Source organism: Lygodium microphyllum, chromosome 18 (assembly GCF_053477565.2).
Source record: "Lygodium microphyllum isolate KBCC chromosome 18, Lygodium_microphyllum_v1.1.10, whole genome shotgun sequence".
Lineage (NCBI taxonomy): Eukaryota > Viridiplantae > Streptophyta > Polypodiopsida > Schizaeales > Lygodiaceae > Lygodium > Lygodium microphyllum.
In genome coordinates, this window is record NC_141152.1 from 123,890,524 (window position 1) to 123,914,374 (window position 23,851).

Genomic DNA, 23,851 nt, shown 5'->3' on the forward strand with positions numbered 1-23,851 from the left:
CATTATGGAGGTTTAGGTGAGGCTTTTGCAGTCTCAGAGAGGGGTTCAAAGAAGAAGAAGTCGAAGGCCCAATGTTACCACTGTGGCAAGAAGGGCCATTTGCCAAAAGGACTACAAAGAGTTAGCAGCTTCCAAGAAGAGAAAGGAGCAGAAGACAAAGCGGGATGTGGACTCCTCCGACAAGTCATCATCTGCCTCAGACTCAAACTCTGATCCTTCAGCCAAGGAGAAGTCCAAGGTGTGGAAAGAATCAGCTTCTTTGGCTCGCGGAAAGGGATTGATGGCCCCTATCTCAGTTGCTTTCTAGTAGTAGTGGTGACGACATCCATCACGATTCTCCAATGCCAAAGAGAGTGTGAGAGGGTGGTGAGATGGGGCAACCGCACCTTATGTATACATCTGTACAGATCCATAGGATCCACAAAGGGACTTTCCTGACACATTGAGTGAAGTCTAGCAGGTTCAAGTCCTAGAGCTAGGATTGACATCCAAGTTCATCATGAGTTGTTTATTTGACAAAAGCAGGATTGGTTCCTAGTCATAAGCTCACATGAGGGGACACTTTAGCAGTTTGACTAAAGGCGGAGAATCCATGATCACGTATATTTTAGAGGCATTTTTGATAGGATGGTCATGTATGCTATTGAGAGACATTGGGATAAATACAAAGATATACTATGATCTTCTCTATTTTCAGAAGCTCATACGATCAACTTCTCTTCAAGGCACCTTGGTGGTAGCTTGATCACCCACTGCTTGGATATCCATGATTCTACTTGGAGGTTCTAAGTTGTATGGTTCATGATTTATTCTTATTGTATCATTCTATTTTATCAGATGACCCATGATCTCAGAGAGGATATTAGCAGATATATAACCTCATGTGTGAGTCTGTGCAAGCAAAGGTTGGGCACATTATTTAGAATATTTAGGGATTTTTATTTGTATCATTTTAAGGTCATATTGAGCACTTATTACTGGCCGACATGATCATATTGAGGACATATTTTTGTCCTATATATTCAAGCTTCTCCTTCTCACTCAATGACTCATCTGCCACCATCACATGTATGGATACTCCATGCAGAGAGGATCCAATGCCGGTACCCACATAGCCAGTGACTCACTATTGTATGCGATTGTCTCGTGTTGCATATATGGATTCCATTTCCCAAGCATACATTTGAGTTCTCATCTATATTGTGTTCTTCAGTGTTCTTTATTTTCCTTTCTCTTTTATCTTGTGTTTCAGCAGTTTGTTACAGCATATATTTACGCTTCCATTGCTGCTCCACTTCTGACAAGATCAACAAGGGAAGACCTGTAATCAACAAAACATAGCAACAAGTACATAGATCTTGAAATCTGATACCATGTTAGAAGTAGACACAGCAATGGAAGCATAAACAGATGTTGAAATAAACTATTGAACACAAGACAAAAGATAAAGAAAGAGAAAACACAAAAGAACACTACAAAGAAGAGAACTCAAAAGAATGCTTAAGAAATGGATTCCATATATCAAACACGAGACAGTCCCATACAACAATGAGTCACTATCTGCATAGGCATTGGCACCCGCTCCTTCTCTCCAACACAACCTCAGGTGATGAATGAATGAATGGCTAAGGACGAAAGTCCGGAATATACAAATCAAAATAGTGCCATAAATGGCAACATGTCAACCAACATTTAGTGCTGGTCAACCAGCAATAAATGCCTAAATAATCATCATAATGACCAAAATAAAATGCCTAAAATACCTACTAATGCTAGGCATAGCCCAAACTCACACATGAGCTGACTAGATTGCTAATATTCTCTCTCTCTCTCTCTCTCTCTCTCTCTCTCTCTCTCTCTCTCTCTCTCTCTCTCTCTCTCTCTCTCTCTCTCTCTCTACATGTGCATCTGCTACAACAATGCTGCACCCTGAAATCTTCATCTCTATCAATCACTAAAAATATATAAATTAGCAAATTTATGTCATTCTCATTATCAAAAAGCTGAAGAGCTCATAAGGAATGCACTTGTACTACCTAAAATCTTATACAACAATGTCTCTATCATAGATTGCCCCTATCAGTTTAAATTTTCAACATGGTTAGCCCTCCATTGTAGCTCCCATTCAATCTCTAGGAGGCCATCACTCATTTGATATGGACCATGTGAATGGAGACAACCACCATAGTGTACTTTCCTAGAAAAAGGAGGGTAGCCAATTTCATATGCATCAACAATAACTTAGGACTTTCTTCGTCTCTATCATTCAAACAATGAAGATAAATAGGCAACTTTGTGTCATTGCAATTTACATAGAGCTCAAAAGCTCATGTAGCATGTGTTTGTACTGTCTAAAATCTTTCACACCAATGTTCATATCATGGATTCCCCATGTCTATTTCATATTTAGAACATGGTCAGTCCTTAGCCTTTAGATGATCCACAATCAATCTCTAGTTTGTACGGCAGTATCCCCCTCCAATATTCCTTCTTATCAATAACTTCTTCTAAAGTTGCTCTTTTAATAATCCTAAATGGTCTCTACATGGGGAGGGCCAAAAATTCTCGTCAAGGAGACTCCTATCAGTTTTCCTACTAACCAAAGATTATTAGAAAGTACAAATGGACTAAAAAAAGAGTTGCCACAAGTTGGTAGGCATTTCCTCACACAAAAGTGGCCATCTGTTACGCATTTTCAGACTCGCACTGCAGGGAGTACTGTACATGAAGCCCTACTATATTATCTTGCAGTCACTACACCATTCTAGAAGTTTGCTAGTCTCAGCATCAACAGCATTTTCTTTGCCTTGGAACAGTTTCATTTTTCTAAAAAAGTATGTAAATTCTGTAACAGCTGTATGTGCATGAGAAACGGAGAGACGTAATTTAAGGACCTATGGCGATACAAGAGCTTGCAAAAATGATGACGTCTTTGTCTTCAAAGCGTAGACAATGGTATGAATGAGTCCACAGGTGACAATGTCTGCCCTTCAACATTGCAAAGGATAGTCAAAACAATACCATGAGATAAGCCGAATTAGGCTGCTTGCTCAGGAGATTTGTTGCAAGCTTCAAAGCATTCTTGTATTGCTGAGAATCAATGGCTTCCCAGAGCGGGCGTAGTCGACGCTCTGCTACAGCAGCACTCGTCTTCGCACTCATTTACTCTTCCTCCGCCTCCTCCACTCCGCTCGTAGGGCATCAATAGGTCTCCGGGCCAACTGTTAGCGACTGCGACTTCTTCTTCTGCTCCTCGTGCTCCTGTAAGTCGACGAAGTATGAGCTACCCTTAATGGATAGAGATCCGCATGATCTTCTTCTTGCCTAGGGTTTAAGTATGCTAATGTATCTAAAGGGTTTACGTTAAATTAAATTCAAACAGCTGCAAATTTGCAAAAATGTAAATACGATCTAAAGGAAAACATAATAATGGTTGCAGTTTCAGTATCTACCAAAAGCTTCTCTCTTTTTATTTCACGTCAGCAAAAAGATCACCAAAGCAATGGTCTATTTCAACTTACAAAGGCATAAAATTGTTTAAACAATGAGGTCGACTCGGTAATAGTTTAAACTTCACGTAGGCATGGAATATGGTTTAAACGTAAAGTTTAGGTGAGAGTACTTATATTGAATGGGCTTACACGTTGATTTCACAACAATACGATTTCCAAAACAATGTTTTAGAGTTATTGTTTCAAAAACGTGGCAATCCAAGACAATCTCTACTCAAGGGACTTCGAATATCCAAGGAACTATCTCTAGCATGGTGATGCTTTATGCAATAGGTGCAATCAAGGATAGATCCTAATCGCGCAATTGATAATATGGATCTTGATCGTGCTAAATTGGCATTGAGATTGACCACCATATCTTCAATTCTAGACTGTGAAGAACTGTTTGTAAAACAGGGCAGCCCCTTGTCTTGATGCTTCATGCTCCTTGGTTATGCTCATTTGATGCCTGAATGGCTATGATTGATGCAAGATACCTTGGGGATGTTATGCATCTACTATGAGATGTCTTTGGGCTGATTCAAGCACTTCATTTCCTCGATTTGGATAGAGATTTATGTGCTATAATACATGAGGCTGAACATACTTTACAGGGCTTATGCTATGCCTATTACTTCTTGGGTGCTTCCCAACTACTTGGGTTGATACACCGATGCTTGTGGTTGATTTCATGTGCTTTGTCATGACTCTGAAATGCATTTGATCAGTGATTAAAGCTCATTCTTGATTGACATTGTGTGTCATTTGCTATAGAAGACACTCATTTGGTACAATATAAGGGAGAGCATTTGTACACATTTATGCTTTCCATTGATGTCTTTGGGTATTGATTTGGTATTGAATCATTAGCATATCATTGGTAGTGATTGCACCTACTTTGTGCCTCATTTTTGGGTTGAAATAGATCAATTTTTTGTTGACATTTTGATGCTATACACTATGAATAGCAGGTCTCATATGCAAACGCACTATCCATATAGTTGTCAAATGGTAATTGGTAAACATGGCTGGCAATAGTGATAGCAACAACCTTTTGCATGTCAAGAAGCTTGAGGGTGTACATAAATTTGCCATATGGCAGAAGCAATGCTACAATGTCTTGGTGTAGAAGAAACAAGTGAAGCCTATTAAGACACAGGGGGTACGACCAGTAGACATTGAGAAAGAGGATTGGGAAGATCTAGATGAGCTTGCATGCTCTATGATTTAGCTTTCAGTGTCAGACTCTTTGTTGTTTAACATTGAGAAGTTGGACTCTACCTATCTTATGTGGACTAGACTTAAGGAGTTGTATGCTCAAAAGAGTCTTGCTAGCAAGGTTTACTGGTTGAAGAAGTTAATAGACCTTTGCATCATGAAGGAAGATATAGCCATGTCTGTACATCCCAATGAGTTTAACTCGATTTTCAACTAGCTGGTTGCTTTGAAGTTAAACATTGATTATGAGTTCAAGGCCACTTTCTTACTATGCACTTTGTCTAAAAGTTGAGATACATTCAGGAGGGACAACCATGACCAACTCCAATGAGATGCTGATATACTCTGATGTGAAGAGCTCTTTGCTTATGGAAGAGCTGAATAGACAGAATAATGCAGCCAACAAGTCTTCCAGTGCATTGCATACTAGTGACAAATCCCAACACAAAAGAGAAAATCAGAAAATAAAGGATGCAACAAGTCTCTTGGGAAAGATGCAGAGTGCCATCATTGTGGCAAGAAAAAACACTTTAAGTGTGACTGCTATAAGTGGAAGAAAGAGAAAGGCAAAGGTAAAAATACTAATGATAACAAGGATGAGAAAAAGGACAGCTAGCCTACAAAGAAGAGAAATGTCAAGATAAAGGAAGTCAATCTAGTCTGTCATGAGAGTGATAATGGCAGTGATGTAAATGCATTTTCCTATTATATGGCGATGAGGGTGAAATGGGGTATTGATCATGGGATCCCAAGAAAAGGAAAGTGGTATGTAGCAATGATGTTATCTTTCAAGAAGATCACATGCATAAACAGCTCAAAAAGACATAGGAGTGTACCATTGCATCCATATGTGAAACTCAATGTAGAGGACAACCCTACACTTAATGATGAAAAGGATGAAATGGCCAAGATTTCGTATGCTTTAGTTGTTGGCAGCTTGATGTATACTATGGTTACTACACGTCCTAACATAGCATTTGTGGTGGGAGTGGTTAGTAGGTACATGGTACACCCTAGCAAAAAGCATTGGGAAGCAGTGAAGGGTATCATGAGGGCACGAAGGACTTGTGCATCTGCTTTGGAAAGCAGAAGGCATCTATCATTGGCTTTGCAGATGTAGACTATGCTGGTCATGCTCATTGCAGAAAGTCTACTTCAAGGCATGTATTCACCTTTATAGGGGGAGCAATCTCTTAGATATCCATGCTACACAAGTGTGTTGCATTGTCTACTATAGAGGCAAAGTATGGCTGCAAGTCAAAGTAATTAAATTTGGTAGCAACTCAAGGCACACTACATCGAGTTGCGGGGTAAGGAAGTTATAAGGGACCCCTATTTTGGGTTTGAGGGCCGTAGTAGTAACCCTTGACTAGGGGTAGGGAATATTCCCCATCCAACTAGCGGAGATGTACATGGAAGGTCAACAAACACATGTGCATATGGAAGGTCAACATAACATGTGCACATGGAAGGTCAAAAGACACATGTGCACATGGAAGGTCAAAAACACAGGTGCATATGGAAGGTCATCCATCATAACCCCTTTCACAGGCTATAAAAGGTAGACCCCTTCACAGCTTTGACGATCCATCCTTTCACCCAATCAAAGTTATTTTAGCTAGCCTTAAGCTCTTCACCTATCTTCTGTCTAGATCGCCACCTAAGCTTCACATTGGAAGCATAGGGGTGGACAAAGCCATATTTGTATCAGCTTATTTGGAGTTAAAAGAAAATTTTTGTTCTCCTCTTATTTGTTGTGTACTGTCTATCTCTATCTCTTGCTCAAATTTTATTCGTTGCGCTATGTAATTTTTACATTGGTTTGCCGATTAGGTTTCCTCCCTAGGCATTGAGAACTTACAATAATTGGGCACACATTAAGGTTGAATATCTTCAAACATTGATTGTGTTTTAGAATAGGTCTATAATACACTATGGATATCATGTATTTGAATGCCTATGCCTATGTAATGCTTATGGGATAAGTTCGATACTCTTGGGTATTGGTTTGATACTTAGACAATCCTCTTGGTCTAATTTGAGCTTGATTAGCTCATTTATTGAAGGGTTTATTATCATTGTAGCAAAGTTTGGATAGCAAGCATACACTATGAAGGTCTATGCATTACATGGTTAAAAGCACTTCAAGGATTCTATATGCTTATATGGATGCTTTGCAAGTACATTGTAGCCACTAAGGCTTGCAAAAGGAGGCCCTATGGTTAGGCCCTTGTATGACTATGACTCCTACAATATATTCAGACTCTATGAGTGCTATTAAGTTGGCACATAATCTATCTTTCATGTGAAGACTAAATACATTGAGGTCCATTATCACTTCATCATAGAGGTAATTGAGCACAAGCAGATATCACTTGTCAAGATCTTAACTAATGAGAACCCTACAGATCTACTCACTAAAAGTCTTTCATGTGAAGACTAAGCACATTGAGGTCCATTATCACTTCATTATAGAGGTGATTGAGCACAAGCAGATAGCGCTTGTCAAGATCTTGATTTACGAGAATACTATAGATCTACTCACTAAAAGTCTTCATCTTTTGGCAACTACTTGTACTTCATGACTTTCATTGATGACTACTCTAGGCATATGTGGGTACATGATCTAAAAGCTAAGTTTGAAGTATTTTTGTGCTTCAAGGAGTTTGTTGAAATGGTTGATAAATTTTTAAGATGTAAAGTGGGCATCCTCAAATTTGATCCAGGGGGGAGAGAGAGAGAGAGAGAGTATTGTAATGCATATCTAGCCAAATATGGGATAAATAACCAATGTATAATATCATATATACCAAAACTTAGAGTGGATTTTAAAGAGTAATTTCAAGGCATTTTGTGGTTTTAAAAAAAGTACTTTTGAAGGTTTCATAACTCCTTTGGAGTGAAAGATGAAGAAAGAAGACTTGTGGTTGATCCATTTTATGAGGAGGAGAAGTCACAACTCATGAAGCATTTAAAGGCGAAGGCAAAGTGGAGCATAGATCAACATTTTGTGAAGTGTTGGAGTGTCCAACCATCAAATTTGAGCAAAAACTGTGTGTTTGTATACAAAATTGATGTTAAAATGACATTTGTTTATGGGAAGAGAGGTGGGACACCATAGGACATTTAAATGGATGAATTTTGGCCAAATTTAAAAAGCTATGACTATAGGATTAAAGAGGGCACCTAAAAAGAGGGAAAGTGCATGAGGACGAAGAGGAATGGAGAAGTAGTTAGCATGAAAGAAAAAAAAGAGATGATGTTTTTCTTTTTCTCCTCCTATGCTACACCAAATCGAGTACGTGAATATAGAAACAAAGCCTACCCTTCACCCTCTACACGTTGATACCACTCATGGGTTGTTATAAAGAATATTAAAATTAGACTTTCAATCTTTCTCTCTCTAAAAATGTTTATTGGGGAGTAAATGCAAGTGAAATTTTAATTTTGTAATGTTTTATGATCTGTTCTAATTTTTCTCAATTTTTTATTCAAAAGATACTTAAAAATTAAGAGAAATATATTAAACTAGAAAAATATAAAAATTACCAATAATTTGGAGGTAGTCAAGCACACATCATTGAATCTAAAAAAATCTATTTACATTAGCAAAACACATTATATTATTAAAAATGTCATTCTACTTAATGATAATGATGTTTTGGTAGCATGGGAGTACTCAACGCCATTTGTTACCTTTGAGTTAAGAAAGAACACTTAAAATTAGTCCTCTTATGCTGAACTCTTAAAATCAATCCTGTTATGCTAAAATGATCTATTTTGTGATGTATTATCATGGGTTGGTGTTAACTCTCAAATGAACAAGGTGGAAAAGTCGGAAAAGCTAAAGCAAAAGACAAGGCCAAGGCAAAAGTGAAAAAGAAGACAAAGGCGCGCCAAGAAGAATGTGGAAACATAAGAAGTGCAGAAAAGTCCTAAAGCAAGGAGAAAGGCACACGAGAAAAAGTGCAAGTCAATACTTTTGTAAAAAAGGCACAGGGCGCATCATGATTTATTTTAAGAGTACTGAGCTCTCACCCGTGCAATTTGTGAAGGTAGATGAGAGGTAGGAAGGAAGCTAGGAAGATAGGAGGACAATGGGAAAAAGGGCCTAGGCCACGGCCGACCATGTAAAAAAGGGGATAAGGGGATGACTGTCCAAAAAGGATTTAGGGTTTTGTATATAAAGTTGAAAAGTGAATGAGAAGCTCATTCTTGTGTGTGGCAAAAAGCTTGTTCTTCTTCTTGTTGCCTTCTTGCTTGTGCTTGAGAGAGGGAGTGAGTGAGTGTGAGAGAGTGAGGGAGTGAGTGTGTGAGAGTGAGGGATCGAGGAGAAGAAGCTCCCCATCTCCTCTCTTCATCTTCTTCTCTTCTCTACTCTTCTCTTGTCTCGCGCAACTATGGAGGATGGAGCTTGTTGGAGAGGGATTGAGGTTGCTTGAGCTTGCCTCAAGGATCATGGAGCTACCGGTGTGCACGGGAGAGGAGGGTACTCAATCGGGCATCAAGGCAAGCTCACTACACCCCATAGGTAGGGAAGGCGCGTCGGCTATATGAGAGGTAGCCATGGTTGCTCGGCTTGAAACGATTGACCAATAAGCAGCCTGTAGGTCTCGGGGGCTGAGCTTGAAGCTCCCTTCATTTTGGTTCCATTGCTGGGATCGATGGAATCGAACCTTGAGCGTTGCATGCTTCGAATCGAGCATAGATGAAGGGTTTTCAGCTGGAACTGGTGCTTGAGATAGATAGGAGATTTAGGTGGTTTGATCTTCGGAACAAGTAAGTATTTTGGTTTGTTGTTGAGTAGGCAAGTAGGTAAATCAACCTCAGCCACTGTTTTTTATTTTTGTTGCGCTAGGATAGGATTAGGACCAAGGAAACATGGAAAACAGAAGGATTTTCTGCTATTGAAAACAGGTTGAAAACTTGGAGAAAGGGGCATAAAATCTAAATCTTGAGTAGATGGGTGCAAGAGGGGCAACCATAAGGTGGAAGGAGACTTGAGCAGAGCAATAAGAGGCTCAAAAGGTCAGGGGAAACCTCATTTTGCAGTCAGACATTGAGAGAAAGAGACTGTGAGTGCAAGTACAGAAAGGATTCAATTTGATCATTTTGCTATCGCTTAGCCATCCCAGGTATTCCTTGACCTTCTCTGAGTTGTGCTTATTTGATCTGGAAAGTTGGAGCTTGTTCCAGGACCCCCACGCGTAGCATTCGTCATCCGTGCCCTCACAACTGCGACGCGGCAAACGTAGTTGGACCACTCTACAGGTGTCAGAGTCCCAAAATCAAACACTCGGACTGTCCGACTCGCGGAGTCGGACTGTCTACCAGACGGACCGTCCAACTTGGACACACCACCTTAGAATTGGACCACTTGGTCCAATCAAACCAACTACACGACCGAACCCTGCCATGTGCCAGTAGGACCCGTTTTGAGACTTGGACCACTCGGTTTAATTGGACAGTCCGACTCTACCAGTCGGACCACCTAGACTCGGATGGTCTGTCCAACTCCCAGAATTGGACCACCAGGGCAGAACATTGTAAACTGGTAAGTGAGCCACCTCCTCAGGCCAAGGCCACTCCGAACACATCCCCAAACATCCTTGAGTACCTAACCCAGCTCTCAGAAGCCAGAGATTGGAGAAACCACACCTGGGTAGCCTAGAGTCAATCTCTAGAAGCACGCCATAGAACATGCGAGACTTAGAGCTGAAACTGACCCTCAGATTCCAATCCGGCCTTGACAGAGTGTAGAGTGTGCAGCATAAACCCTAGACAATATGAGAGGATAGCCAGGGAATGTGCTTAGAGCCATATTAGGCTACGAACAAAAGGGGAAAAAGTGGAAACTGCATTGTTCATTTTGCATTCGCACCTCACACTGATTTCATCATTTAAAGTGCACTAAAAGGGAGAAAAACCTGATTTGGCACTGTGCATTGGAAAGCACTAAGCACAAGTGTGAATAAAACTGACAGCTACTTTCAATAATAAGGAACTCACATAGAATCATAATAATTCAAAGAACCCACCAATAGGAGCAGATCCTGAGACATAGCTGGCTCGTCAGTAAGACCCTTGTAGAGGGGGCTTTGTCCCCTCCGCACCTCCCCCAAGTAGGTTGGAGAGAAAACACAAGCTGTGATAGGTTCTCCAAATTAGACCTTAGTGTAGTAATGGCTCTACATGAGCATGTATTCTCACTTGCAAAGGAGCAACCAAAAGCCCATACCCGAAGAAAGACAAACATAAAACCTAGAACCTCAATGGGCCAATCTAGCCAACAAGGGCAAAAAGGCCACACCGCAAAAACACGTATGTGTTGCGTCCGAACTGCATCTAGTCAAAGCAGAATGGAACAACATCAAGCTACAATTGCGAGGATGACTAAATAGGACAATCTTAATGATAGATGCACCTTGAACGACATTGCACAGACGACCCAAGAAATCAGTGGAGAATTCACATCTGTTCGTGTAATTGGGGACTCAAGGGCATGTATCAAAAGGCTTGAATTTACAAGCCAAGACCCGAGATGAAGATATAGTACCACCTGCTTATCTTAGGGTCAAACTCACCGCAAAAAGGGAGCAATGTGTTGATGCTCTCATTGACAAAGGAGCTGATTTTAATATCTTGACCTATGAAGCATGGACTCTACTAGGCCAATCAGATCTCACACCGACTAATGCAACTCTTAAATCGTATGGGGGACACCCACAAGCACTTATAGGGAAGTGCAATATCCTTGTAACCATTGAAAATGAAAGCTTGCCTATCCTGTTCCATGTCCCCCCAAATAGTGCTAATTGTAGAAAGCAAAAACCCTCCTAGGATGACCCTTCAAAAGGGTGATGAAGTGTGCGGCTGATTATGTAGCACAGAGGATACACTTGACACTACCGGGTGTGAGGATAATCGCAACCGTTAGCAAGGGTGACATCATTAAACATCAAGGGAAAGACAATGAATGTTCTGACATACTAGGCAAGCCTAGTAACAAGAGTAAGGACTTGTTGAAAGAGTTGATACAAGCACAAGTTGAATAGAGAGAACCAGTGAGTGAGGCCATGCTTGAAACAAGAAGGTCAGGAGACAATGCCAAGGACAGGCAGTGGACTTACAAATATCGTAGAAGACCACAAAAGAAGCCCATGCCTTAAAAATGAAGGCATCGATGGAGAGCCAACACAATGTCGTGATGGATATCCAAAGCGTTGCTACGTGCTTAAGGGTATTACGCAGGTAATCGATGGATTTGGGTACCAAAGCCCTCGGCTAAACCACCTCTATCTCAGTGGAAGGCCAGATCGTATCAAAAGCAGGGAAGCATAGGAGGAAATCTAAACGAAAAACCACGTTTCGAGTCAAAAACATTAGAGTGACCGAGTTCCTCACGATCGAAATCAAGAAACCAAACGGGACTATTCAAAGGGTAGATCCTCAAGCTAGCATGCTAGACAAGCAGATATCAGATATAATCATTAAGGGTACGCAAAAGCCACTAGTTCCCAACGAGCCTTCGATTTCCCAAGTGGATAACAAGAATCATAGGCACAACATTGCTCATGGCAAGGCTAAATGCTCAACAACGCAAATGGCAGAATCATCTAACAGCCATGAGCAAATCTCCCAGCCAGTGTCAAAGCCACTTAGGAGTCCCAAGTCTCCTATACCCTCTTTCCCTAAACGGACATAGGAAGCACAACAACAGTCATCAAAAGTGCAGCTGCTCAATCCCAATCTCTATCTTCATCCAAGCTTCTAGATGTCCAAGAGGTGGGACATGACACCACTCGTAGCTCTCGGCCCAAGGATATGACTGTGCAATCTAATGTGACTAGATCAACTAAGGCTCGATTTGCAGAAGTGAATGCTCAAAGGGCAACAAAAGACACAACCACTTCTAATTTGCCTGAGGACCTGACACTGCAATCAACTAATAGTAGCCAATTCATTGAACTAGCCATTACTACTTCCAATCAGGAATCACAGCAGTCATAGCCTTTGGTCGTGACGACACCTCTAGTGGAAGGCGTCCTTGGCCATTCACCCGTGAAAGAGGTGTTGCAACCAACATCTTTTACAACCTTGGCACTGCCAAAGCACCTGAAGCCTAGGCTGAAGGAGAGATCTCTCGAAGAGGTGGCCAAGGAGAGGGCACATCTGACCAATCAACCTAGCAAGGCTATTTAGTAGGCCGTAGCTATGCCCCATAAGGACACACTAGAGAAAGAGAATGTTAAGGCCCAACGAAACACATCAACGGTTGACCTGGTTCAGGGTCCTGAGTCCTTAAAGGATGCACCGCAATTGCCCAAGAAAAAGAGGAGAAAACAACGGTAGTTGCTAGTAGCTGTAGACACCAAGAAGATTGAGACCAAGAGCGCTGATGAGCTGAGGAATAAAGTGTCGAGTCCATCTGCCAATGAGCCCATTGCCATCTCTCCTAACAGCGGTGAAACCTCAGGCACATCCGCATGCTCTGAAAAATCAAAGCAACCATTACCATCAACGGTTTCTTGCAACACTCAATCCACCTACAACAAAATTCGCGCTAACCGATCAAGAATGGATACAACACTGTCACAACAAGGTGACAAGACTATAGCGGTCACATCCAAGGAGAACCATGACACAATAACATCAAGGCCTCAGGAGAAACATAGAAACCCCGAGAGCATAAGCAATCCTAGCATTGACCAATCTTGCTCATCTAGGCCTGAGCCCCCAGCTATGCTAAAACCTAGGGAAACTCCTAGAACCTTGCATAAGATAGCAACTGAGTAAGCCCTCATCGAACACAGAAGTATCATAGAATGCTCAATTGAGTTGGATGCTAGCTCAAAGTGTTTGCACGTGTCTACATCCTTGCAGACATAAGTGCATTCCCTAGGGAGCAGCTTGAAGAATACTTGCCATTTTCCCTATCCTAGTAAGAACATCTTGACGAGCACTATGGCAGGCTCCTGCATGAACGCATGCAACTCATTTCTGATGAGGAAGCCGACAAACTATGCTTAACTGTGACATTCAATGATATGCTCTGCTAACCAAATTTCTTAAAGATAGAGCAACTAAAGCGACAATTAGAGGGTCGAAGTCAATTTGAAAAGCGTTGGTTTGAAAACCGCGTTACAATGGCCAAATTGGGAGCCCAGATTATGACAATGTTAGAGGAGCGATTGGCCAAATGGCGGGGTCTCAAAGAGATCCAACCTATGTGGCGCCAACTTTCTTTCGAGTGGTGCTGACTGCCATTCGGGGTATGGACTTAACCGAAACTAGCCAAGAAAACTCTCTAATTGATAAGGTTCTCACTAAGGAGGAGCTACATGTTGTGAGTAGGCTCGGACAAGGTACCATTCTACTCGACATTGCAAAATATCTATTGTTATTGAGTAAGCCACCACGAGTACTGAATGTGTGTGCCACACTCCAGTACAATAGAGTTCTACACTTGGTTTTTATCCTCCTAAGGTGACATGGATTCGTAAATATGTACATAAATGAACAATGAGTTTTGCGACCTTGTATAGATAATATCAACACACACAAGCAATGATAGTCAAGTGTAAGGAGAAGAGTTGAGTTTGACAGGCTGAGCTCCTCAGGTCCTCCTCTCACCACATGTCTAGAAGTCGTGTGACCATTTCCGCCTCCAGGTGGACGGCATGCAGCCCTCATTACTGCCATAGGAAGCCCTGACCAACATCTCTGATGGCGTAGACGGGGTGCCGTCCCCTTCTATACGCCTTTTCTCTTTTCGGTCTATCCTTCCAAGGACAAGCCCTTCTCCACTCCATCACAACCAGTCCACGCAACTTAGCATAAGCCAAGATCTGCTAATGGCTGGAATACACTCTGCACTCAAAGTAAGACAAATATCATCACGTGGCCGTCCCTCTACAACAAATGCTGCATGCCTCACCTCACCCCTCCTCCTCATAAGCGTTTGATAATCCACTATTTAATCCCTTTCATGCAAATAATTCTATCCTACCTCAAAGCCTAACCTGGGTTCATATTTTGTATATTTCCCCACAGAAGCCGTCATGGAGCACACAATGTAGCTGGCCTGCAAGGAAGCTCTCCGCCGTCAGAGGGGGCATAAGGTACTAGCGCCTCCACCAAAATGCTACGTGCCTACTCTAAAGAGGTATGCATCGAAAAGAGGCCCTAAGAGACACTGCCCAGGATGCAAGCCAAAAACTCCCCAAGCCAAGAGGACAAAGGCTCAAGGGAGCATCTGAGGCATAGCAACATCGGCCGTGTAGGCCCCCACCAAACACTCGGGCACCAGGTGTTTGAAAGAGGAGAAGGCAGCTAGAAACAAGCGGGAATTTGATGAATTGTTTAAAAGCATTCTTGAAACAGCTACTACAGCTAGGGACTACACCATTCGGGTCCTCGCCGATATCTTCCTTGCCCAGCCTAATGGGAGCCCCTCACTGGCACAGCCCCAGTCACCCGACCACCCGAACCCACCCCACCTCATACAAATAGAATAGCCCCCATGTTGTATAAGCCACTTAACAAAGGCCATCTTGCCATAACTTTTTGTCCTTAAACCTCCCTTACCTACTACTAATGCATGCCATGTCTTTAACAAGCACTGATGATATGCATCGAAGTCAGCACCATAGGATTTTGATAAAGTAATATCTTTTTGTGTTGCATCTGTTCATTATAATCGATACATGTGACTTGCATATACTCTCACAAAGTATCAAGTGGATGCAGGATGACACAGATCTTTGTACAAAAGTGTTCAATGCCCAAGTCACCGCAAGATCACCAACCTCACAAAGAGCCATGACGAAGCCACACCGCTGAAGGTGAAAATCACCCTGGCCGATCACGCACATTGCATGGCCCAAAGCATGATCATCGACCACTCTCTCCCTCTAGGTCAAACTCTACACCTGGCACTCACTGTAGCTGTTACCTCAATTGTACCAACATCGCACGTTTCAAAGAGGTTTTGCAAAATCTCCAATGTCCTCTCTCCATCTCAACAACTGTTCCTCTAGCAACAAAGCTAGGACACAATCATTGCTGTAATATCCAGTGTCACAGCCTTTGAATCTCGATATTTCCCAATCCAATTGAAAGGCTAATAGCCTCAAAGTATTGCGATGGTTGTGCTTATGTTATTCTTATTTAAAAAAAAAAACACTCACAATCATAGCACGACACCTAGGGGCCCTCAAATTAGGTTCGCCCAGTGACCTTGGTCGGCTGGCTCCATCACCCCTAGCCCTCTACACACCCCCCATAATTGTTTAAGGCACATCAAGGGCATGACATACCTAGGGAGCTTGTCTCGCCAATGGTTAGACCTGTCACCTTGATCCATTTGCACGATTCCTTTTTGCACTCCGCCTTAATACCATTGCAATTGATCGTGGTAAGCACCACACGAATGGCCATGAAAAGTACACCGTACTTGTCGAGCAAGCCCAGTAGCTACCAGCTACCAGCTACTGAAAGTTCAGTATTAATATGCTCAATTATGCTACATCGTGCTATCACAATACATTCAAGTGTACTTCTCCTCAACATGGACAACTTTGCTTCATCCACACGTTGTTACGAGGAACTAGCCTGCGGTCTTCTAACTACGTAATATCTAAGTATGTATGAGCACTCACATACTATCTGCATAAAAATATATATACAGTTTGGGTCCTTAGCTGTAGGACAATACTCTCAGCTTGCTTAGAGTTCGACCTGTCTCCCAAAATAATTGAACTACGTCTTGTGCACGATAAAGAAGACTAGCACTACCTCGAGGGAGAGACCACATATGCGAGGTTTTCAATTTCAGGTATTGAAGACTCCCACGAAAGTGTCGTTCGCCCTTCATCCACACTCAACTCTGAATTCTTATCCTTTAACATCATGCAAGCCCGCCAAGAATTGTCGGCCCCACAGAATCCCCAGAACATCAACATCTGTGCCCACCCATGAGTGCGACTCCCAGCCCTATCACCACCAACGTGCACTTCATCTGCACCACCACCAAAACTCTTCCACGGCAAACCATAGACGTCCCTTCCACCCACGTCTTTGGTGTATGACAAATCCTGCTACCTACGATGGTGAGTGCCATGGGATTGGCACTCGTCTAGGAGGGGGGTAATGTTAACCCTCAAATGAACAAGGTGGAAAAGTTAGAAAAGTTAAAGTAGAAGACAAGGCCAAGGCAAAAGTGAAACAGAAGACGAAGGCACACCAAGAAGAATGTGGAAACATAAGAAGTGCAGAAAAGTCCTAAAGCAAGGAGAAAGGCGCATGAGAAAAAGTGCAAGTCAACACTTTTGTAAAAAAGGTGCAGGGTGCATCATGATTTATTTTAAGAGTGCCAGGCTCTCACCCATGCAATTTGTGAAGGTAGATGGGCGGTAGGAAGGAAGCCAGGAAGATAGGAGGACAATGGGAAAAAGGGCCTAGGCCACGGCCGACCATGTAAAAAAGGGGATAGCCCAAAAGGGATTCAGGGCTTTGTATATAAAGTTGAAAAGTGAATGAGAAGCTCATTCTTGTGTGTGGCAAAAAGCTTCTTCTTCTTCTTCTTTTCTTCTTGCGTTCTTGCTTGTGCTTGAGAGAGGGAGTGAGTGAGTGTGAGAGAGTGAGGGAGTGAGTGTGTGAGAGTGAGGGATCGAGGAGAAGAAGCTCCCCATCTCCTCTCTTCATCTTCTTCTCTTCTCTACTCTTCTCTTGTCTCGTGCGGCTATGGAGGATGGAGCTTGTTGGAGAGGGATTGAGGTTGCTTGAGCTTGCATCAAGGATTGTGGATCTACCAGCATGCACAAGAGAGGAGGATACTCGATCGGGTATCAAAGTAAGCTCACTACACCCCATATGTAGGGAGGGTGCGTCGGCTATGTGAGAGGTAGCCATGGCCACTCGGCTGGAAATGCTTGACCAATAAGCGGTTCGTAGGTCTTGGGGGTTGAGCTTGATGTTCCCTTTAGTTGGATAGTTTTGTGTTGTGTGTTTACCCTAAGGTAGCATGATATTGGAGAACCCGGAGCCTTAGGTGTGTGTACTACTGTCACATTGTGTAGTTTGCATATGTATAAATGAGAAAAGGCTATTTGTTACACTTACACAATGTTTTCCCTTAGATTTGATTGTACGCAAATCATACACTATATGCATTTAATACATTTCCTTCTATACATTATTGCATAGCACATATATTCATGAGATGACTAAGCGGGTAAGGAAATACCAAGTCACACTAGGTTCGGGGTTGTAATGGGATAAAAATGATTTTAAGTGAAGATAAAGTGATACATTCTATGATGTAGATGAGGGCCAATGGTTCAAATCCCTAGTTGTTTAAGGATTGCTAATTGTAAAAGCCATGCCATCCAATCGGAGGTGCCTAAGGGGCATTTATATAGTGTATTAGACACTACTATGTGAGGAAACCTTTGGACTAAAACATAGTGTTCCAGATTAGCAAGAGTGTCTTCTAGCTAGTCTTCAAATTGCTCATGGTTGCAAGGCCATGGGGGTTTGGTGTTTGAGGTTTGATAATGGGATGATTGTGAAAGAGCTAATGTCGGCCCATTTTAGGTCCTAAGAGATGGTGCATTTGCAATGAGTTCCCATTAGTGGTGACTTAAAGTGCTAGGGTCAAGTAGTTGTAGGGTTGCATCATGACTATCAAGTCTACTAACCTAAGGGTCCTAGGGATAGTTTGTCGATCGTAATTGCATTGGTAAGGTCCATGGTTAGGCAATACTAAATTTTTTCCCCACTAAATACCTCTTAATTGAACTTGAGGCATTGTGGGTTAAGTTTTATTATATGTGTCATGCAAATAGATCTAGTGGAGTGCCTAAGGGAAATTTTCACTTTGAGGATGGTCAAAGCCTTGCACAACAACATATGACTCAAGATAAGAATGTGCTTAGACCTTATGTGCATGATCTCATGATTCTTAGCTTGATCCCACGTCATGACACTATTCTAAGGATATGCTAGGACTTGGATGTTGTGAGTGTAAGGGAGATGCTTGTTAAGGAAGGAGACGTGTCAAGTTGTAAGGCTAAGCATTTCTTAAGTGATAAAGTTGTAGCTTGATGAAAGTTAGCCACCCTTCCCGCCCTATCTAGCAATATTATAAGCAAGGAAGGGGTCAGTGCACATATAATTACTAAGGATGAACAGAATGATCCCCATACCAATGTGCAAGCCATTGCAAATGAGGTTATTTATAAGGACTTTGATGATTGTGTTCTAATCCCAAAGATTAGATCCATGTGTCTTTCTCTTAAGTTTTGAGATATTCTTATATTTCATGGTCCTGATAAAAATACCCACCAGCTTTTGTGGTTCTCTAGTGTCCTTAAAGGGGAAGCACAAAAGTGGTATAGAAGTCTACTTAGAAGAGCCATAAGCTCAATCCAAGAGCTCTATGACTTGTTTCTAGATGATTTCCAAAGAGGTTCCAAAGGCCTTGCTTGTGGAACGAGTTCTTGGGAAGCTCTTAATTGTTAAGAGGCATGTTGATAGTGACACTAAGTCTTATGTAGCTATATTTGATGATTGCCTTAGGCTTTGGCTAAGGAGTTTTAATCCATTACCTGATGATGCACCAAGAGAACTATTTACCAATGGGTTAGAGCTTAATGCTAGTATAAATGTTGCATAGAGTAATCCAAAAAACCTAGTGGAGGCCAAAGAATAAGCAATTTAGTATGAGCACAATGTTTTAGCTACTAGTAGGGAGGACATTTGGAAAATTTTCCATATGACGCATGTGCATAGAGACTTTCAACAACTTTTCCAACAAGAAAATAGGAGTACGAGAGATCTTGAAGACAATAAGCTCCAGGAGAAGGATGTGAGTTTTATGCATCTAGTTCAAGAGTCAAGGGATCCTTTTCATTATATGGAGAGGATCTCAATCTAGGTAGAAAACATGTAGATATTACAAGACTTGCATGTCCTTATAGGCATGAAAGAGTGGTGAATAAACCCATAAGATGACCATGTGTTTCTCCAATGTGGATAGTTCAAAATAGTAGATTATATACATCTAGTATGACTGATTTGAAAGAATCTTTACTAGGAGCAAATGTTGGGAATAAAGGCCTCGTGCCTTTAAATGTGCTTGGGTGTGAACACACCCTTAGCACTTGCACTTACACATATATATCTATCTAAAAACCTAAAGGTACTCTCTCGTCATTGTACCTACAAACGGGCTCACTCTCGACTCTGCTCTATCTCTCATTGCGCGTAACGACTGTCTGTATCGATCTCTGTGCCCAACTTGCCGCTACAAACTGGTATCAAAGCACAGAGTGCATGCTTCTCGAGGTCAAAGGCGAGCTGAACTCTAGCTGTGCTGCTGCTGAGCGTATGAATCGGCAGACAAGAGATGAGTAGCAATTGGGCAGAACAAGGCGACAATTCCAAGGCTGCACGCAAGTCAAAACATCTGGCGGCTGCAAGTCGATGAGGGTCATGAAAGAATTGCAGCGACCATGCACTAGCATGTTAGACAGCAATCGTGAGAAGGGCTCGTGGTGGGTAGGACCAAGGCAGCACGGCTTCACGGTTGCGCTGACGGTGCGACTCAACGGTGCGCCGTGAATGGGGTGACATTCAATCCGACGATCCATACCATGGGTCAACGGCCTCCCCCCGATCACGTTCCTCTTTTTTTTTTCTTTAAAAGAAAAAACGAAAAATCAGATTCTACCCCTTCCTTGACGAGGTTTCACGTGCCAGGCAACACAAAAGGCCAGATTTGTGCAACTGTAGTCCAGAAAATTTGGGGCTTTTCCCAGATTTGGGGTGTGATGCAGGACAAGCAATTAGAAATTGCAGGAATTTGTGAAATCTTGCCTTCGATGTTTGGGGCTTTTCATGTATATGCACATATTGGGCTGAAATTTACCCAATTTCTCGACATTGATGCACATTGGACAAGCAATTAGAAATTGCAAGAATTTGTGAAATCTTGCCTTCGACATTTGGGGCTTTTCATGTATATGCAAAAATTGGGATGAAATTTACCCAATTTCTCGACATTGATGCACATTGGACCCCCTGCAATTTGGGGCTTTTGCAGTTTGGGCAAAATTTGTGCAGCATTTGGTTATTTCATGTACATGTAGGTTGAATTCCACGCAATTCGGACATCAACACTTAGTAAAATTTGGGGGTTTTGCCAAAATTGCTCTATTTTGGCAAAATTGGCATGTTCTATGCATGATAGAGAAAATGCATATGTGTGTTCGATGCTTTGAGCACAAATTTTTTTTGCGGCTTTTGGCCATTCGTGTCAAATTTCATGCCCGTGGATACATGTATAATAGAAATTGCAGTTAAAATTTGGGATTTCTCATGTAATGTGATGCATATGCCCTTGGAACAACTATAATTAGTTGTGGAATGTCATATCATATGGTTTGGTGCTTCTGAAAATTTAATTACAGATATGAAATCTGTGCTTCTGCGTGGTCATTTATTGCTGATTGGTTCTTGTTTGTACCTTGGTCACTTGAGTGACAATTTTGGGCCTGCATTTGTTGTTTTTTGGTCACATTGGGCTGAAAATCATGGTTGGCAACAATGACAGCAGTAATTTGATGCACATAAAGAAGTTTGAAGGCGCACATAACTTTGTAGTTTGGCAAAAGCAGTGCTACAATATCGTGTTGCAAAAGAAGCAAGCAAAGCCGATCAAAACCAAAGGGGCAAAGCCCACGGACATGGAATAAGATGATTGGGATGAGTTAAATGAGCTTGCATGCTCAACCATGGAGCTATCGATCTCTGATGCCTTGTTGTTCAAAATTGAAGGTTTGGATTCTGCATATGTTATATGGACTCAACTTGAAAAACTGTATGCACAAAAGAGTGCTGCAAGCAAAGTGTATTGGCTGAAAAAGCTTATGGATTTGCATATGAAAGAGGGTACAGAAATGTCTACTCACTTGAGTGAGTTTAACTCCATTTTCAGCCAGCTAGTTGCCTTGAAGTTCAGGATTGATGAGGAATTTAAGGCTACTTTCTTGCTTTGCACTTTACCAGAGAGCTGGGATACATTTAGGAATGCTATGAGAAATTCTAATGTGATTCTTTTGTATGCTGATGTAGAGAGTGCTCTACTTATGGAAGAGATGAATAGGTAGAACAATGCATCTAGTAAGTGTTCCAATGCTTTGCATACTAGGAGCAGATCACAGCAAAAGGGAAAATATGATAGCAAGGGACGCAGTAAATCACATGGCAAAGATGTTGAATGTCATCATTGTGGTAAGAAGGGTCACTTTAAACGTGATTGCTACGAATGGAAGAAAGAGAAAGGAAAAGGAAAGAAGACAGATGATAGCAAGCAAGAGAAGAAGGATAGTCAACCTAAGAAGAGCGGTGTAAAAATTGAAGAGGTGAATGTAGTCACTCATGACAGTGATAGTGGGAGTGATGTACTCTTTGTCTCTTCACACTTTGGTGCACATGCTTCCCATGTGTGCAGTTTTGAAATTGTGTAGGCACGCAAAAGATCTAAAATGGTACTGTTAGTAGCTTCTGTTTGACCATTTGTTTCAGGATGAAATGCAGATGAAAAATCAATCTTTGTTCCTAAGTTAGCAAACAAAGTAATCCAAAAATTATTGCAGAATCTAGAATCATGATTAGAAATAATAACTTTTGGTAAACCACGGCTAGTGAAAACAGTTTTCAAGAACAATTGAGCAGCTTGAGATGCAGTTAAGGTTTTCTTGCATGGAATAAAATATGCTTGTTTGCTAAACCTATCTACAATAGTCAAAATCATATCATGATTAGCTTTTTAGTAAACCATATTGTTTACCATGGTGTCTTTTAACTCTTTGACAAATTAGGCATTCAGATACAAAATTAGATACATCAGTGTCCATGTGTGGCCAATAAAAATCTTCAATCAGTGTACGCAAAGTAGATATAATTCCTCTATGACCTTGGTATGCGGGACAATGAATTTCATGCAAAACAAATGATTGAAATGGAACAGTCACACATAATCTTTTTTCATATAACATAAATCCATTAGTGTAAGACAATGAATCAATAGGAATCCAATTATTTGCAACTAGTTTATTCCAATCAGCTTGAAAAGTAGGATCTTGGTGATAAGTATCTTTCATTGGGATAAGGGAATCAAATGATATCACAGAAATATTGTGAATTCTCGGTCTTCTACTCAAAGCATGACCAACAACATTCTCTTTTCCAGGTTGATATTGTATAAGGGGATGAAAACTTTGAATAAAAGTACCCCATTTAATGTGTCAGTCAGATATTTGTGGTTGACTAAGGAGATATCTAACGCTTTGTTGGTCAGTTTTGATCATGAATTCAGATCCCATTAAATAATGTTTCCATTGACGTAAGGCTTATACTACGGCTAGCAATTCCTTATCATAGGTAGAATACTTAAGTTCAGTTGGTTTGAGTTTGTAGCTAGAGTAGGCTATGGGATGAGAATCTTGCATAAGGACTACTCATATTCCAGATCCACTAGTGTCAATAACTACTAAGAAAAATGGTCTATTGAAGTCATGTAATTGTAATACAAGAACATGAGTTAAAGCATGTTTCAGCAAATCAAAGGACTTTTGTTGATTGTCAGACAAATTATACACGATACATTTCTTTAATAGTTTTGTCAAAGGTAATGCAAGTAATGAGAAATTCCTCACAAATTTTCTGTAAAAGCTAGCAAGACCTAGGAAAGAACGTAATTCATGCACATTTTTGGGTATCGGCCAATTTAAAATTGCTTCTATTTTTTTAGGGTCGACTTTAATACCTTCTGATGAAATAATATCCTAAATATTCAAATTTTGTTTGGAAAAATTCACTCTTTTCTGGATTAGCATATAATTGATTGTCTTTTAATAATTTAAAAACTAAAGACAAATGTTCATAATGCTCATTCTCATTTTTACTAAAAACTAATATGTCATCAAAGAAAACAATGACACAATGCTGATGTTTCAAAAATATGCGATTCATCATACGACTGAATGTGGCTGGTGCATTAGTTAAACCGAAAGGCATAACTAGGAATTCATAGTGTCCAAATTGTGTTCTAAATGCAGTTTTGAATATATCAGATT

General features: G+C 41.2%; 1 protein-coding gene across 3 annotated transcripts in view; it reads right to left on the reverse strand.

The window, feature by feature from the left end:
• Positions 1-3,333, reverse strand: part of LOC148021335 (Tetratricopeptide repeat (TPR)-like superfamily protein) — a 101,256-nt gene extending 97,923 nt beyond the window's left edge. For 2 of the 3 annotated variants that reach the window (XM_087699211.1, XM_087699210.1), the window contains exon 1: positions 3,022-3,333. In XM_087699211.1, coding sequence (XP_087555337.1) covers positions 3,022-3,162 — 141 coding nt within the window. In that variant the 5' untranslated portion in view covers positions 3,163-3,333. The remainder of the gene's footprint in view (positions 1-3,021) is intronic. The other variant, XM_087699209.1, reaches the window with a different exon arrangement.
• Between the last annotated feature and the right edge of the window lie 20,518 nt (positions 3,334-23,851).